We start from the raw sequence: 16985 nt of genomic DNA on the forward strand, positions 1-16985 counted from the left end.
CAGAAATCGTGGGTGCTCCATCACTGGAGCTTTCTAAGAAGAGACTAGACAGTCACTTGGACCTCCAAGATCCCTTCCAGCTTCTATTCTATTCTATTCTATTCCATATTTTCTCTATTCTATTCTACTCTATTCCATATTTTCTTTTTTCTATTCTATTCTATTTTATTCTATTCCATATTTTCTTTTTTCTATTCTATTCTATTCTATTCTATTCTGTATTTCTATTCTATTCTAACCTTGGTAAGGTGACGCATGAGTGTCAACTCTCAGTGTCTTTTTTGAATCAGGGTGACCAGAACTGGACGCAGTATTCCAAATGCAGTATAAATGTCTATCGCTTCCCATGACTTGGAGACCCTCCCTCTGTTGATGCATTGGCTTTCTTTTGGCAGCTGACTCATATTTAAGTGGGGGTCTTCTAGGACACCCAGATCCATCTCACTGTCAATACTTTGAACCAGGTACCACCTGTTCTGTACCGGTGCGTTTTGTTTTTCCAGCCTAAGTGCAGGACCTTGCTTTTCTCATCACTGAATTGCATTTGGGGGGGGGGGCGAGGGCTGAATGCTGAAGTCTGTCGAGATTCTTCTGAATCTTATGTCTGTCTTCCAAAATGTTAGCAAATCCCCCCAGCTTGGTGTCATCTGTTAATTGAATCCTCCATTCATTAAGTGAATCCAAGTTCTCCCATTGATTTTGCTGGTCAAAAACCGGCTGAGAAGGTCACCAAAGGCGATCCCGTGGCCCTGGGATGCTGCAAGCATTGTAAATTCATGCCCGTTGCCAAGAACCCCACATTTTGACACTGCAACCGTGGGGAACGGGTGTGATGGCTGTAAATGTGAGGGCTGGCTCTACATCGCTTTTTTTTAAACGCCGTTGTAACTTGCCATGGTTTCTGAGTGGACAGTTGTAAGTCAAGGATGGGAGACGATGCTTATGTAAAGGAAATGCTCTCCTGTATTCTTGAGGACGTCCAGCGGGCGATCTTGAAAGCCAAGCAGAGGTAGACTCGGTTAGAGCTTGGAGAGGGACCCCCGGGAATCCCAGGATTGTAGATTAAAGTGGCCCAAACATTTAATAGTACCCCATCCATCATGCTGTCAAGAAACCAGCAGGAACTTCTCTCTAGAAGTTAGGTTGCCCCTTTCCAAGCGTCTTCCAAGGGCATCATCAGGCAGTGACAGATTCCAGCCCAACCTGATCCCTATTCTGCTGGTTCTACATATCTCTCTCGCTCTCTCTCACTCTCCCGGGCATATCTGTTCAATAATATACAATCCTCAAACTCCAGGAGGCATATAAATCAGCTGTTCATTGCTAAAAAGTTTAAAACAATAAAAACAACTATTTACAATACGAAAACAAACTTAGCTTTCGCTGATCCACTGTCAGCGTCTTCAGAGTGAAGTGTTGGGGGTGGGGAGTTCTCTTATAAGCCTTGCTAACCTAGTTTCTTGGCCCTATCACACGGTCAATGAGTAAGAAACTCAGTTAACAAGGCTTATAAGAGAACTCCCCACCCCCAACACTTCACTCTAAAGACGCTGACAGTGGATCAGTGAAAGCTAAGTTTGTTTTAATATTGTAAATAGTTGTTTATATATTATATATCATGGCAGTGATAAAAGTATCCGAACACCAGGATAAAAATCTTAAACCAAAGCTGTTTAATCTACAAAAAGTACTAAGCTTTCGTCGGCCAAACTACCGACATCGTCAAAGCGCAGAGGTGGCCAGTTATATAAACTAACTCCCAGATCCGGCGTTTTTACACTCTGACAATGTCGGTAGTTTGGCCGACCAAAGCTTAGTACTTTTTGTAGATTAAAACAGCTTTGGTTGAAGATTTTTTTTTTCCTTTTTCACTTTACAAAAACAAAATACATTTTTCTTTCTTTTCTTTCTTTTTTTTTAACAGTACTGTGTCATACATATATCTCTTACAATTATTTACAGTTATTTACATTTGGTTGAAGATTTTTATCCTGGTGTTCGGATACTTTTATTACTGCCACAATATGTGTATACCCGGGATTTAATGTTATTAAAGACATATACCAAATATAAATCTGTCTGTTCTGCGTTTCGCTCCAATCTAGGAGCATGTTTTGCAGGCAGACATCACATACTGTGAACACTATAAATTCAAAATTTTGTGGCTGGCAAATTGTTAGTGGGAGACTAGTATAGCTATTTCAGGCTCATTTGCCCTCATCAGCTAGTCACACCCTTCAGGGATTCAAACCTGGGCAGCTGGCATGTTAGGCAGCTGTATTACCCTTTTGAGCCACAGGTTCCCCCTTATATTCAAAGTTTGAATGTGTGTGTGTGTGTGTGTGTGTGTGTGTGTAAAAAAGATTTCTTCCATATTTGGGCCGACCAGGGTGCACTAAAAAAAAACACTAAAGGTAATTCTCCTCCCCCTGACTCTTCCCTCCCTGACACAGCTGACAAAGTGAGAAAGAGCCTGTGGCTTAGAGGTCAACACAGCTGCCTAATGTGCAAGCAGCCCAGGTTCGAATCTCAGAAGGGTATGTCTGGCTGATGAGAGCTAATCAGCTCGGAATAGCTATCCCAGTCCCCCTTAATTTCTTTGTTAGCAATCGAAAAATTTTATTTATATATATAGGATGCAACCAGCTGAAGTTTTGACGTTAGGTAAAAGGTGGATTCCGAAAAGGGCCACTTGGGTTTTTTGAGGGGGCGGGTCTTCTCTGTTCCCAGCGGCTGCTGCCTGACTTCCTCCCGCCCTCTTTCCTTTCCTGCAGAAAGATTTCACGATGCGAGAAAAGCTGCAGCAGAGCGACGTGGAAGCCTGGCTGGGTTTCATCACCTTCCTCTGCGAGGTCTTTGCCACCATGAGGAGCAGCACGGGGGAGCCCTTTCGGGTCCTTGTCTGCCCCATTTACACCTGCCTCAGGGAGGTGAGTTGGGGTGGGGTGGGGTGGGGCGGGTCTGCCTTGCTTACTAGCCATCCCTACCTACGGCAGTGTTTCTCAACCTTGACCATTTTAAGGCATGTGGACTTCAACTCCCAGAATTCCACAGCCAGCGTTGCTGGCTGTGGAATTCTGGGAGTTGAAGTCCACATGCCTTAAAATGGTCAAGGTTGAGAAACACTGACCTACGGGGCGCTTTGGGCCCCCAAAAATAGGGGGGGCAAATTTGCCTGTGTTTTGGGGGTCCTCACAAGATCCCCATCGAGAATGTATAAAATTGGGGGACACTTCAGACGATATTTGGGGACCCCACGGCCTGAAAAGAGGCAGGATTCCTAGAGCGCCCGATCAGTATTGATAAATGTGACGAAACAACATTTGTTAGAACACAGAGAAGAGTAACAAAGAGGATCAGGGGACTGGAGGCTAAAACATATAAGGAACGGTTGCTGGAATTGGGCATGTCTAGTTTAATGAAGAGAAGGACGAGGGGGGACAGGAAAGCAGTCTTCCAATATCTCAGGGGCTGCCCCAAAGAAGAGGCAGTCAAGCTGTTCTCCAAAGCAGCCGAAGGCAGGACAAGAAGCAACGGATGGAAACTGACCAAGGAGAGAAGCAACCTGGAACTAAGGAGAAACTTCCTGACAGTCAGAACAATTAACCTGTGGAACAATTTGCCTCCAGAAGTTGTGTGTGCTCCAACACTGGAAGCTTTTAAGAAGGGACTGGACAGCCATTTGTCTGAAATGGTATAGGGTTTCCTGCCTGAACGGGGGGTTGGACTAGATGACCTCCAAGGTGCCTTCCAACTTTATTATTATTATTATTAATATTAATATACTTTGGCCACCTAACGAGAAGGAAGGACTCACTGGAAAAGGGCCTAATGCTGGGAAAGATTGAGGGCAATAGAAGAAGGGGACGACAGAGAATGAGATGGCTGGATGGAGTCACTGAAGCAGTAGGTATGAACTTCAATGGACTCCAGAAGATGCTAGAGGACAGGAAGGCCTGGAGAAACGTGGTCCATGGGGTCGCGATGGGTTGGACACAACTTCGCAACTGACAATAATATCATTTATAGACACGTGACCTCAGTTTACAATGTTTTTGCTGGACACTTACTCCATCTGAAAACTCTCAGCCATGACTGTCACTGCTCTAGATGGACCCCTGTGGGGGAGGCAGGTGTAAATTCCAGAGAATCATCAACCCCTCCATGGGCTCTAGCAGGTGAAGCTAACCAAGGATACTTTTTTTTTCTGGAGGCAATTGGACTTCCTTCTTTTGCTTTGAAGACGTTTTGCTTCTCCTCCAAGAAGCGTCTTCAGCTCTGACTGGATGGTGGGGAGTGGAAGGATTTATACTCCTTGCAGACAGAGAGTCGTTTGCATGTTCAAAAGAAACACAAGACAGTCCAATTGCCTCCAGAAAAAAAAGCACCTTTGGGACAACCAGGACCCCGATGAATGAGAACCTCCATAGATATCTAACCAAGGTTCATCTCCTAGACCTCAAGCTTCATGAAAAGAAGGACCAGGGGTGATATGATAGCAGCCTTTCAGTATCTCAGGGGCTGCCCCAAAGAAGAGGGAGTCAAGCTATTCTCCAAGGCGCCTGAAGGCAGGAGAAGAAGCAACGGATGGAAACTAACCAAGGAGAGAAGCAACCTAGAACTAAGGAGAAACTTCCTGACAGTGAGAACAATTAACCGGTGGAACCACCTGCCTCCAGAAGCGGTGAAGGCTCCAACACTGGAAGTTTTTAAGAAGAGACTGGACAGCCATTTGTCTGAAATGGTATAGGGTTTCCTGCCTGAGCAGGGGGTTGGACTAGATGACCTCCAAGGCCCCTTTCAACACTGCTCTTCTGTTCAGACTGCTTTCTCTCTCATTCCACCACCATCCGCCCAGAGAGAGCCTGCCTTGAGGTTTCAACGAGACCTTTGTTCAGCCATCTCTGTTACCAATAATCTTCCCCTCAGTGTCACAGCAACGTTCACAAGAAGCAGCCGAAAAACATCCTCTGGAAAATTGTTGTGTGTCGTTCTCTCTCCCCCCCCCCACGAGTTTGCTATTATTGAAGGCAGACAGTCTAAGAACGACGTCGCCGTGGGAAGCCTCTGCCTGACTCATTTCAGCCTTGTCTAGTTTGTTTGGTTTCACTGGGTTTTTAAAAAAATTCCGTTCGTTTTGGCTTCCCTTCTTGGAAAGCCAGGGGACTTGTGTTCAGTTGTAGGCATGGCCTGAGAACGCAACCATGTTGACAACTCGGTGAAGGAGGATGTGCATTGAACACAACTTCTAGATGGACCACAAAGATGATCTAGATCAGGGGTCTGGTTGAGGAATTCTGGGAGTTGAAGTCTATATGTCATAAAAGGGCCAAGTTTGAAGACCCCTGGTCTAGATGGACAACAAAGATAATTAGGGGACTGGAGGCTAAAACATACAAAGAACGGTTGCTGGAATTGGGTATATCTAGTTTAATGAAGAGAAGGACGAGGGGGGACAGCATAGCAGCCTTCCAGTATCTCAGGGGCTGCCCCAAAGAAGAGGGAGTCAAGCTATTCTCCAAAGCCCCTGAAGGCAGGACAAGAAGCAACGGATGGAAACTAACCAAGGAGAGAAGCAACCTAGAACTAAGGAGAAACTTCCTGACAGTGAGAACAATTAACCGGTGGAACCACCTGCCTCCAGAAGCGGTGAAGGCTCCAACACTGGAAGTTTTTAAGAAGAGACTGGACAGCCCTTTGTCTGAAATGGTATAGAGCACAGATTTTCAAACTTGGCCCTTTTATGACTTGTGGACTTCAACTCTGAGGAATTCTGGGAGTTGAAGTCCACAAGTCATAAAAGGTCCAAGTTTGAAGATCCATGGTGTAGGGTTTCCTGCCTGAGCAGGGGGTTGGCCTAGATCAGGGGTAGGCAACCTTAACTCTTTTATCACTTGTGGACTTCAACTCCCAGAATTCCTGAGCCAGCAATAGCTCAGCTTGGAAACCTCTCCCCCTCAGCATGGCTGGCTCAGGAATTCTGGGAGTTGAAGTCCACGAGTCATAAAAGAGCCAAGGTGGCCTACCCCTGCCCAAATGCCTGAATTCTGATCATGTGACCGTGAAGAAAAATATTTAAATATTTAAGCCAGGGATCTTCAAACTTGGCCCTTTTATGACTGGTGGACTTCAACTCCCAGAATTCCTGAGCCAGCATGGAGGAACTATGGCCCCCTCATGACTGGTGGACTTCAACTCCCAGAATTCCTGGGCCAGCACGGCTCAGCTTGGAAACCTCTCCCTTTCCCCTCAGCGTGGCTGGCTCAGGAATTCTGGGAGTTGAAGTCCACCAGTCCTAAAAGAGCCAAGGTGGCCTGTCCCTGGCCTAGATGACCGCCAAGGTCCCTTCCAACTTGATAATTATTATTATTAAGTCTGTTTGACCAGGGCTGGATTTACTCAACAAGGTTCCAGAGTCATGTTTTTCTGCTGCTTGCAGAAAATGGCTTGAATGCTACTTTCACCCACGTTGCCACCAACTAGCCACCCCCTCAGATGTAATGAGACTACAGTTCCCAGAATTCTTCAGGGTAGATCATGGTGAAGGTGCTGGACCAGAAGCAGAAGTTCCAGATTTGAATCCATGTTCAGGCACAGCAGGTGGAGAAATCCTATTCCCTCCTTCCTTGTATAGGTTCTAAGCCAGTGTTTCTCAACCTTGACCATTTTAAGGCTTGTGGACTTCAACTCCCAGAATTCCACGCTGTCCTAAGCTAAGGTAGCTCCTCCTTCCATCTCAGCTTTTGCTTTTTCATGATCACGTGCTTTTAGTAAGCAATCATTTTCCATTGCTTTCCTCCTGGAAGTTTTAAGCTGGGACCCTCCCAGTTTATTGTATGTGCAATTCTTACCTTAGATTTATACCACACCCTAGACTGGTTGGGTCAACCTATTCTGTGACCCAGGTTTGGGCATCACAGTTATGTGCAGAAATATATGTTTGGTTGACCTGCATTTAAGACGCGGGGCTTTTGCCCAAACTTAGCTCTAGAGCAGTGGTTCTCAACCTTTTTAATGCCGCGACCCCCAACTGGTCGTAAGTCGAGGACTACTCAACCGGTCGTAAGTCGAGGACTACTCAACTGGTGCCGCACCGTTTGCAGAATGGGACTTTTGGTGGGCTCAGCAGGGCAGAGACAGCCTGGACAATTCCTATTGGCTTTGGAAAGCCAATAGAATGAGACTCTATTCAAGAGAGTCTATTCTATTGGCTTTCGAAAGCCAATAGAATAAAAGGGAGTAGCACAGCTAAGGAAAAGGGGGAAAAAAATGGTGGACTGCGTTGTTTGGCGACCCCCGTGAAATGGTCGTTCGACCCCAAATGGGGTCCCGACCCACAGGTTGAGAACCGCTGCTCTGGAGTTCCCAGTCAACATGGGGGGCAGCAAGTTGGAGAAATACCAGATTAAGAATATCTGCTTTGTATGGGCATCGGAGTCAAGAATGTCCTGTGTATTGTGGCAACATTTCCCCAAAAAGGGGAAAGACATAATTTGTGCAACGACACTCGTGCCATGATGCACCTTTGGGGTCTGTGCTGCTATCCGCCTTCTGAGTGATTCTTCATCACATTTAGTGCTGTTTTATTACGTTCTGCCTGGATTTCAGAATGCTCTTTTTTACTAAGCCAAAAGTTGAATCAGTTTTGAACTCAGAACTTTTGAATCCGTTTTCTTTTCAAGTGACTTCTTTCAGATTTCAGCATGAAGGAGAAAAAAGAGGCCCATGTGCAATTTTATACATAATTTAGGGCAGGGGTCTTCAAACTCGACCCTTTTAGGACTTGTGGACTTCAACTCCCAGAATTCCTGTGCCTGGCTGAGGAATTCTGGGAGTTGAAGTCCACAAGTCCTAAAAGGGCCGAGTTTGAAGAGCCCTGTACAAGGGGATCCGTAAAGAATGAATGCAAAATAAAATAGGTCCTTGCAGTCTGCTTTGGCTCTGACCTCAGCAAATCTCACTCTAATAATAATAATAATAATAATAATAATAATAATAATAGTAGTAGTAGTAGTAGTAGTAAAGTTGGAAGGGACCTTGGAGGTCATCTAGTCCAACCCCCTGCTCAGGCAGGAAATCCTAGGCCAGTTTGGACAAATGGCTGTCCTGTCTCTTCTTAAAAACTTCCAGTGTTGGAGCATTCACCGCTTCTGGTTAATTGTTCTCACTGTCAGGAAGTTTCTCCTTAGTTCCAGGTTGCTTCTCTTTTCACACATGAGTTTGTTGTTTTTTTTCCTGGAGAAGAATTTCTAAATGGGTCTTCTTTCATTGTCTCCTTTTCTCTCTCTCTCTCTCTGCAGTTGTTGCAATCTCAGGATATAAAAGAAGATGCTGTTCTTTGCTGCTCAATGGAGGTAGATATTTGGAAATGTTTATCTAACCTATTTCTGCCGCCTCTTCACTCAGTCAAGAGGGCTATTTTTTTCCTAGAGAATGTCAAAATTATAAGAGCAAGAATTTACTCAGCCGGAAACTGATATCAGAAGAATCTTTGCAAAGCCATGATAATATTTATTTATGGTTTTTGTGCTGTATGGAAAAGTCCATTCTACCATCACAATGCATTTACTGCCACTTGAGTTGTAGTGTTCTTTTTTTGTATTCAGTAGTACTAGTTGACATTTTATGATACTGCGTGCCAAACAGTGGCTAAAAAATAAAAAAAGAGGTAGTCCTTGACTTATAACCATTTGTTTGTTGACCATTCAGAGTTATAACGGCACAGAAAACAAAGCGATTTATGACCGTTTTTCACACTTAAATCCATTGTATGGTCACGTGATCAAAATTTGGACGCTTGGCAACTGACTCGTATTTACGACGGTCGCAGTGTGCCGGGGGTGTGTGTGTCACGTGATCCCCTTTTGCGGCCTTCCGACAAGCAAAGTCAATGGGGAAGCTGGATTCTCTTAACAACCGCGCTACTAACTAAACGGTGGTTGGAAAGAACGTAAAGTGGGGCAAAACTCATTTAATGGATGCCTCAGCTAGCCATGGAAATCTGCTGAGTTGTGTTCGTAAGTCAAGGACCGCCCCTGTCTGAAAAAGGAGCTGAAAAAGCCATGACTTCATTTGTTGACATCATGTAGATGGGATCTCTGCATTATTTGATGTTTTCTAGAGTTGCTTTCCTTTCCGTTTCATTGGCGTATTGCAGCCAGATCTTGGAGAAAAAAAACTCTCAAAAGTCCATGAAGGGGATTTCATCCTATAAAACTCACTTCTAAAAAAACCCCAAGAGCCAAGTCCACATTGTGTTGTTTATTCTAAATCCCTGGGAAGTTTGCTGTCTCACTATCCAAATTGTAATGTGAGAGCTTGACCCTTAATAAACATGGACGGGAGTTGAACCAAACACTCTGGCAACATCTGGCTGGACCAAAGTGAAGAGGGACAGTTGCAAAGCTTTGTCACATCTCCTTCCTCCATCGACCCCTCCAAAGCATTCAATCTGCAGAGTTCAGGGCACACATTTGTTGCCCTTGAAGACCCCACCCCTCTGTTCTTTTCTGAGCTGTACCGCAAGAGCTGTGTAAGATAAGATAACCTTTATTGTCATTTTTTTTTTTACTGTGGGCCCAGTGGCACACATCCCAAAAAATTCAATTTAGTTGCCCGCTCTCAAAGCGAAACACATACATGACACACACATACATGTGCCGTTGGCAAAATGTTAAAAAAAACAAGAGCATCAGAAAAGTCCTTTTTCTACACACCTGTCTTTACCTGGTATCCATTCCGGTGCCTCTCTTGGGACTTTCTCACCTTTCAAGCATCCTAACGTTTTATATTATTTGCCTCTGGTTTGTGAAATGGAAGTTTACAGGGTCTTGTAAAGCATAGAGCAGTGGTTTTCAACCTGTGGGTCGGGACCCCATTTGGGGTCGAACGACCATTTCACGGGGGTCACCAAACAACGCAGTCCGCCATTTTTCCCCCCTTTTCCTTAGCTGTGCTACTCCCTTTTATTCTATTGGCTTTTGAAAGCCAATAGAATAGACTCTCTTGAATAGAGTCTAATTCTTTTGGCTTTCCAAAGCCAATAGGAATTGTCCAGGCTGTCTCTGCTCTGCTGAGCCCGCCAAAAGTCCCATTCTGCAAACGGGGCTGCACCAGTTGAGTAGTCCTCGACTTACGACCGGTTGAGTAGTCCTTGACTTACGACTGGTTGGGGGTCACGGCATTAAAAAGGTTGAGAACCACTGGCATAGAGGCAGGGGTGTTCAACCGTGGCCACTTTAAGACCTATGGACTTCAACTCCCAGAATCCCCCAGCCAGCCACTGTTTCCTAGCCCTCTATTAATGTAGGCCAGGAGTGTCCAACTGTGGCAACTTTAAGACCTGTGGACTTCAACTCCCAGAATTCCTCAGCCTCTTCTGTAAATGGGAAGAGGGGGGACTGCTTTTTTTGAGACCCGGGGGGGGGAATGGTTGAAAGGCCCTGCCTCTGTTGATCTACAGAGGGATGGAGGGGTTCCCCCCCCCTTTTTAAATATATTTTATTGGTTTTTAACAATAACAATCTCCCATGTCTGATGTACAGCATGTTATCTTGGCTTATGTATTTGAAAAAAAGGCAATAATAATTAATTCATAGTCAATAATGATTAAATTGGATAATTCCATAATTAGTGTATGAATTAAGATAAGATAAGATATGGCACACATCAAAAATGAAATTTAGTTGCCCGCTTTCAAAGTGAAACACATACATGACGCATACCTAAACATACTATGAACAATACATTTCTTTGATCGTCCCTTCTCCCATTTGTATTCTCCTTCAACCTTAAGCAAATATCATTCTTATTATTTTCAATATCTAAAGGATTAAATATAGACATTTTTTTCATATTTGTACAGATAATTGTACAGATGGAGTTCTGTTGTTTTTTTCCCCTTTTTGCTTTGACTGGAGCTTTAAAAAGAGCCAGCAAAGGAGCTGGTTTTATAGACGGCTTTTTTTCATGGCGTTTGAGTAAATAGGTAGGAATTCCCAAGGCACCAGGAGGCGAAAGAGTTAGCAAGGGAAGCAGAAACCTCAAGCAGGGCCCAGGGACAGGATGAGGTGCAAGAGGTGTGGTGGGAAGGAAGAAGGTTGAAGAGTCTGGAGAACTGAATAGATTGTGATTTATTTATTGACATCACCGGCTAGCTTTTGGCCGCGAGTCTTCAGTTTTATGTGAATGGTGTGTGATCCAGTGGAGTTTCTCTCCCACTCTCTTTTTTTAGTAGATCTTGTGCAGCAAGGGTGTCCCAGCATGGCCACTTTAAGACCTGTGGATGGAATAGAATAGAATAGAATAGAATAGAATAGAATAGAATAGAATAGAATAGAATAGAATAGAATAGAATAGAATAGAATAGAATAGAATATAGTGGATCATGTGCAGCAAGGGTGTCCCAGAGTGGCCACTTTAACACCTGTGGATGGGATGGGATAGAATAGAATAGAATAGAATAGAATGCAGAATGGAATAGAATAGAAAATATGGAATGGAATAGAAGAGAAGAGAACAGAAAATATGGAATGGAATAGGATAGAATAGAATAGAAATAATAGAAATAGTTGAATTGGAATGAAATGCAGAATGGAATAGAATGTAGAATGGAATAGAATAGAAAATTGGAATGGAATGGAATAGAATAGAATAGAATAGAATGCAGAATGGAATAGAATAGAACAGAAAATATGGAATGGAATAGAATGGGATAGGATAGAATAGAATAGAAAATAGAAATTATTTTAAATAAGGTGGCTGGGGAAATCTGGGAGTTGAAGTCCACAGGTCTTAAAGTGGCCATGGTTGGTGTAGAACATAATTATTTCCTAACGGTGTGCCTGGAAGCAATAACTAAATCAAGCATTTGCAAAAGGAAGGAGCCCCATCTTCTCTGCCTCGGTTCTTCCCATCGTTGGGGAGCCTGGAAAGAAGGACCAAGACCGGGAGGGTCAGGCCGCGGCTCCCCCAGCTTTTGACCTCCTTTCTTTCTTCCTCAACAGCTGCAAAGTGCCGGCCGGCTGCTGGAAGAACAGCTGCCCGAGCTGATGACGGAGCTGCTGGCCGCCACCCGGGACAAAATGCTGTGTCCGTCAGAGTCCACGCTGACCCGTTCCTTGCTCCTGGAGGTGATCGAGCTGCACGCCAACAGCTGGAACCCGCTCACCCCCACCATCACGCAGTATTACAACAAGACAATCCAGAAACTGACAGCTTGAGGAAAGGAAGGAGAAGGTAGCAGGCGGACACAGCCCGGTGCCGGGAGCGAGACATGCACTTTAAAGAGACGACACAAAAAAAACAAGACACCCTCGGGATAGGCCCAAAAAGATGCAGGAGCCCTCCCAGCAACCGGGATCCGGGTCCACTTCCTTAAAAAAAAAAGAAAAAGGACAACCCGCAGCATGTTTTAAGAATACGTTCATCGGGGCAAAGCATGTCTTTTTCCAGTCCGGTCCCGCAGCGCCGCCTCCTCATCCTCCCATCTTCCCTCTCCTCCCCGCTGTGGTTTTGTTCCCGGCTCCCTTTTTGCGCGGCCCGTCAGCGCGACATCCCACCAAGCTATTGTCGGGGCTCCGGAGGAACACGGACGGTTTGAATAGTGGCTTGTAGGGAAGGGCAAGGTCTCCGAAGCCTCGCAGCAGCTTGCGTTGGCCAACTGGCGTGAGGCCGGCCACGCCAGATGTCCTTGGGGAGGGGGGGGGGACAAAGACAGACCTCTCCCACCCCAGATGCTGGTAACTGACAGCTTTTGTCAAGCCAAAAGGATCCTTTCTCCTCGTCCCTCGCCTGCTTTTCTTGCTCTCCTCCTGTCTTAAAAGATTTGTCTCCGTGCTCCCATCCCAAAACCTCATTCCAGATTAGACATTGAGAAGCGATATTTTTTTCTCTTTCCCCCCACCCCTTTTTTATTTTATTTTTGGCTGGGGGGAGGTATTTGCATTTGCACTGAATATTATTTTCCCTTGTGGGTGTTTTTTTTTTCATGCTATAAATATACATGTATATATCTGTCTATATACATGCACCTATTCTTAGATCAGTGCTTCCCAAATCCGGGTAAATCATCTTAACGTTGGGTAAACGTGATCTGTCTTTGGGCAAAGAGGCGCAAAGCCCATGACTCAAATCACGACAGGGGCGCTCAAATGGAGGTTTTTAACCTACCTTGGGCTGAAAAGACTTTCTCCTGAGTGGTTTTTGGTAACGAAACAAAACAAAAAAAAAGAATTGGGAAAAGGACTGCCTTTAGAGAGGAACAGACAGCTTGCTGTTTCGTTTTTGACGAGGTAGAAAGTGTGCGCTGCGGTGTGAGATTGCAGAGAGCGTGCAAGGATCCCGAAGGAAGGGAGCCCAGGCCAAACACCACTCCAAAAGTATTATTGCCATTAAAATGTTCTTGCCAAGAGGTTGGGGCGAAGAGCCCGATTCTCTACAGACTTCGGTCCGGTTCTCTTCCACATGTTCCAATTGCTGTGAAAAATCCCGAGGCTATACTGGTAGTCCTTGGCGCAACCGTGGGTTTAGTGACCATTTGAAGCTACAACGGCGCTGAAAAAAAGGACTTAGGACTCTTTTTCACACTTCCAACCATCCAGTGGTGGGATTCAGATAGGTGAACAACCGGTTCTCTGCGTGGATGCACTTCCGGAAGTCCATTCTGGGCCTGGGCAATGAAAATTAGCTACGGGTTCTGCCGAAATGGTGCGAACCGGCTGAATCCCACTATTGTATCTATCTATCTATCTATCTATCCATCCATCCATCCATCTACATCTATCCCTCTATCCATCCATCCATCTATCTATCCATCAATCTATATCTATATCCATCCATCTCTATCTATCTATCTCTATCCATCCATCCATCTACATCTATCCCTCTATCCATCCATCCATCTATCTATCCATCTATCTATATCTCTATATCCATCCATCTCTATCTGTCTATCTATCTATCTATCTATCTATCTATCTATCTATCTATCTATCTATCTATCTATCTATCTATCTATCTATATCCAGTGATGGGATTCAAACAACGGGTTCTCTGCATGGATGCCGTGCCACTTCCGGAAGTCTGTTCTGGGCCTAGGCAACAAAAAATTATCTACCGGTTCTGCTGAAATGGTGCGAACCGGCTGAATCCCACCACTGCAACCATCACAGCATTCCTGACGGTCACATGATCAAAATTTGGAGGCTAGGCAACTGGCATGTACTTTATGCAATGTCCCCGGGGGATGTGGTTCCCTTTTGTGACATTTAACAACTGTGTTATTAATTTAACAACTGCAGTGATTCACTGAATGAGGTGGTAAATGGGGCATAACTTGCTTAACAACTGTCTTGCTTAGCAGCAGAAATGTTGGACTCAGTGGTCATATGTGGAAGACTATCTGTATTAGCTTTTTGACCTCAGTATAAAACTCTGGGTGTTCCCCCCACACGAACGCATTTCTGAATCTTGAACCAGCTCCCTACCGTTATATCTAGTCCAGAGGTGGGGAACGATGGCCCCTTTATGGCCCGTGGACTTCAACTCCCAGAATTCCTGAGCCAGCATGGGAGAACCATGGCCCCCTTGATGACTTGTGGACTTCAATTCCCAGAATTCCTGAGCCAGTATGAGGGAATTATGCCCCCCTTTATGGCTGGTGGACTTCAATTCCCAGAATTCCTGAGCCAGAATGAGGGAACTATGGCCCCGTTTATGGCTGGTGGACTTCAATTCCCAGAATTCCTGAGCCAGCATGAGGGAACTATGGCCCCCTTTATGGCAGGTGGACTTCAATTCCCAGAATTCCTGAGCCAGCATGAGGGAACTATGGCCCTCTTTATGGCTGGTGGACTTCAACTCCCAGAATTCCTGAGACAGTCATCCTGGCTTAGGAATTCTGGGAGTTGAAGTTCACAAATGATAAAAGGGCCATCATTCCCCACCCCGATCTGGTCAATGTAAAAAAAGACGGTCTATCTATCCCCTCTGATGGCATTTTACAACTTATCCTACGTTCCTTAAGTAATTTTTTTTCATTTAGATAAGCATTATTTATTTATGTTTGATCAATGGGGACCAGTTGCATGGCAACACCAGGGTTATTTATTCATTTGGGAGAGTTCTGGGAATTGAAGTCTCCGCGTCTTAAAATTCCCAAGGGAAAGAAACACGAATGAAAATCGCCAGCCCATTGGGAGTGTTTAAGGATTTAAATTTATCAAGCTGGTCGTGGAATAAAATTCTGGACTGAGCGTTTAACGTGGAAGGGGGAAAAATATTGCCACCCTCCCATCTGGTGTCTAAAATACCCGAATGACTGTTTAAATCAGGGGTTCTCAACCTTGGCAACTTTAAGACTTGTGGACTTCAATTCCCAGAATTCTGGGAGTTGAAGGCCACAAGTCTTAAAGTTGCCAAGGTTGAGAACCCCTGGTTAAATATTAACCTGGAGGATATCAGTGTGTCTTCTCCGCTGTGCTTAACACACTTGGTGTTTCTCCATGGTCACGTGATCCCATTTTGGGTGCTTGGCGACAAGCTCACATTTACGACTGATTGCGTAGTCTTGTGATCACACACACACACACACACACACACACCCCGTTTTCCAGTAGTGCACATTGGGTAAACTGGATTTGAGCCCTGGTAGCGAAGTAGTTGGAATGCAGTCTTGCAAGCTAACTCTGCCGACTGCCAAGAGTTCAATCCTGACCAGCTCAGGTTTGACTCAGCCATCTGTCCTTCTGAGGTTGGTAAAATGAGGACCCAGATATGCTGACTCTGTAAACCACTTAGAGAGGGCTGTAAAGCTCTCTGAAGCGGTATAGAAGTTTAAGTGCTGTTGCTCTTTGGACTTAGGACTTAACGGTCATGGTGACTCTCTTAAGAACCGTTGTAAAAATTGTCTTAAAATTCAGTCTGGTCCTGTGGTGACTTAACAGCCTCACTAGCTGAGAGCTAAAATTCTGGGCTCCGTTGTTGTAAATTGAGGTCTTACCTGTGTTTTACAAGCTCTTCTTTGACCCTGCATTTCAGCTTCTGTTTTTCTTAGCCCCGGAGAAAAATATCCCTTACAAAAACACGATTTTCTACTTTTTGCAAAGAAGGCAAGATCGTCATGTTAAGGAGCCTTTCCTGGTTTGATTAATGATGGGTTGTTGTTGTTGTTGTTGTTTTGGTTTTTCTTGATCTCCCTGGCTTTTGCTGTTCAGTTTTGTGCGAGTAGCATTTAGCCAAACTTGAAAAGCAAAGCAGAGTTGGTTACTACTGGGATAGGAGACCACTAGGAGATCACAGGGTGGTAGAGGAGAGATCCTGCTAGAGGGGCATGCCAAACAGCTTCCCTTTTGTTAAAAGGGGAACTAAATAGATGCATCTATGCCAGGGGTGTCAAACTGCCAGCCAACAGGCCGGAGGCATCCGAATGAAAACGTGCAATGGCAAAAAAAAGTTGCGTCACATGATGTTGCGAGTTTGACAGCCCTGATGTACACAGTCACTAGCTCAATCTGAGATAGATTTTTGTTTCTTTTTCCCCTTTTATATTGGCGTTTTGAGTGCTCTTTGATAATAATAGTAATAGTAACAGAGTTGGAAGGGACCTTGGAGGTCATCTAGTCCAACCCCTGCTCAGGCAGGAAACCCCATACCATTTCAGACAAATGGCTGCCCAGTCTCTTCTTAAAAACTTCCAGTGTTGGAGCATTCACCGCTTCTGGAGGCAGGTGGTTCCGCGGGTTAATTGTTCTGACTGTCAGGAAATTTCTCCTTAGTTCCAGGTTGCTTCTCTCCTTGATGGGTTTCTCTCTTTGATTTAAAAGGAGTTAGAGTGTGAATTACAGAAATTAATCAGTAAAGGAGTGAGATCCTGGATGTGGCCTGTAGAAATTACTGCGGATCCTTAGGAGATCTTTCCGTCGGGCGTCGTTATTTCTCTCCTCAGACCGTTAAGAAGCTCTTCCAGAAATGAATGAATGTAACTT

General features: G+C 44.8%; 1 protein-coding gene across 5 annotated transcripts in view; it reads left to right on the forward strand.

Annotated features, from left to right (window-relative positions):
* The window catches only part of CTIF (cap binding complex dependent translation initiation factor), a 155017-nt gene extending 141784 nt beyond the window's left edge, over positions 1–13233 (forward strand). For all 5 annotated transcript variants that reach the window (XM_039318479.1, XM_039318477.1, XM_039318476.1 and 2 more), the window contains 3 exons: positions 2775–2930; positions 8301–8354; positions 12006–13233. In XM_039318479.1, coding sequence (XP_039174413.1) covers positions 2775–2930; positions 8301–8354; positions 12006–12221 — 426 coding nt within the window. In that variant the 3' untranslated portion in view covers positions 12222–13233. The remainder of the gene's footprint in view (positions 1–2774; positions 2931–8300; positions 8355–12005) is intronic.
* The last annotated feature ends 3752 nt before the right edge of the window (positions 13234–16985 follow it).

Source organism: Crotalus tigris, unplaced genomic scaffold (assembly GCF_016545835.1).
Source record: "Crotalus tigris isolate CLP2741 ecotype Arizona unplaced genomic scaffold, ASM1654583v1 scf7180000021379.394396, whole genome shotgun sequence".
Classification (NCBI taxonomy): Eukaryota; Metazoa; Chordata; class Lepidosauria; order Squamata; family Viperidae; genus Crotalus; species Crotalus tigris.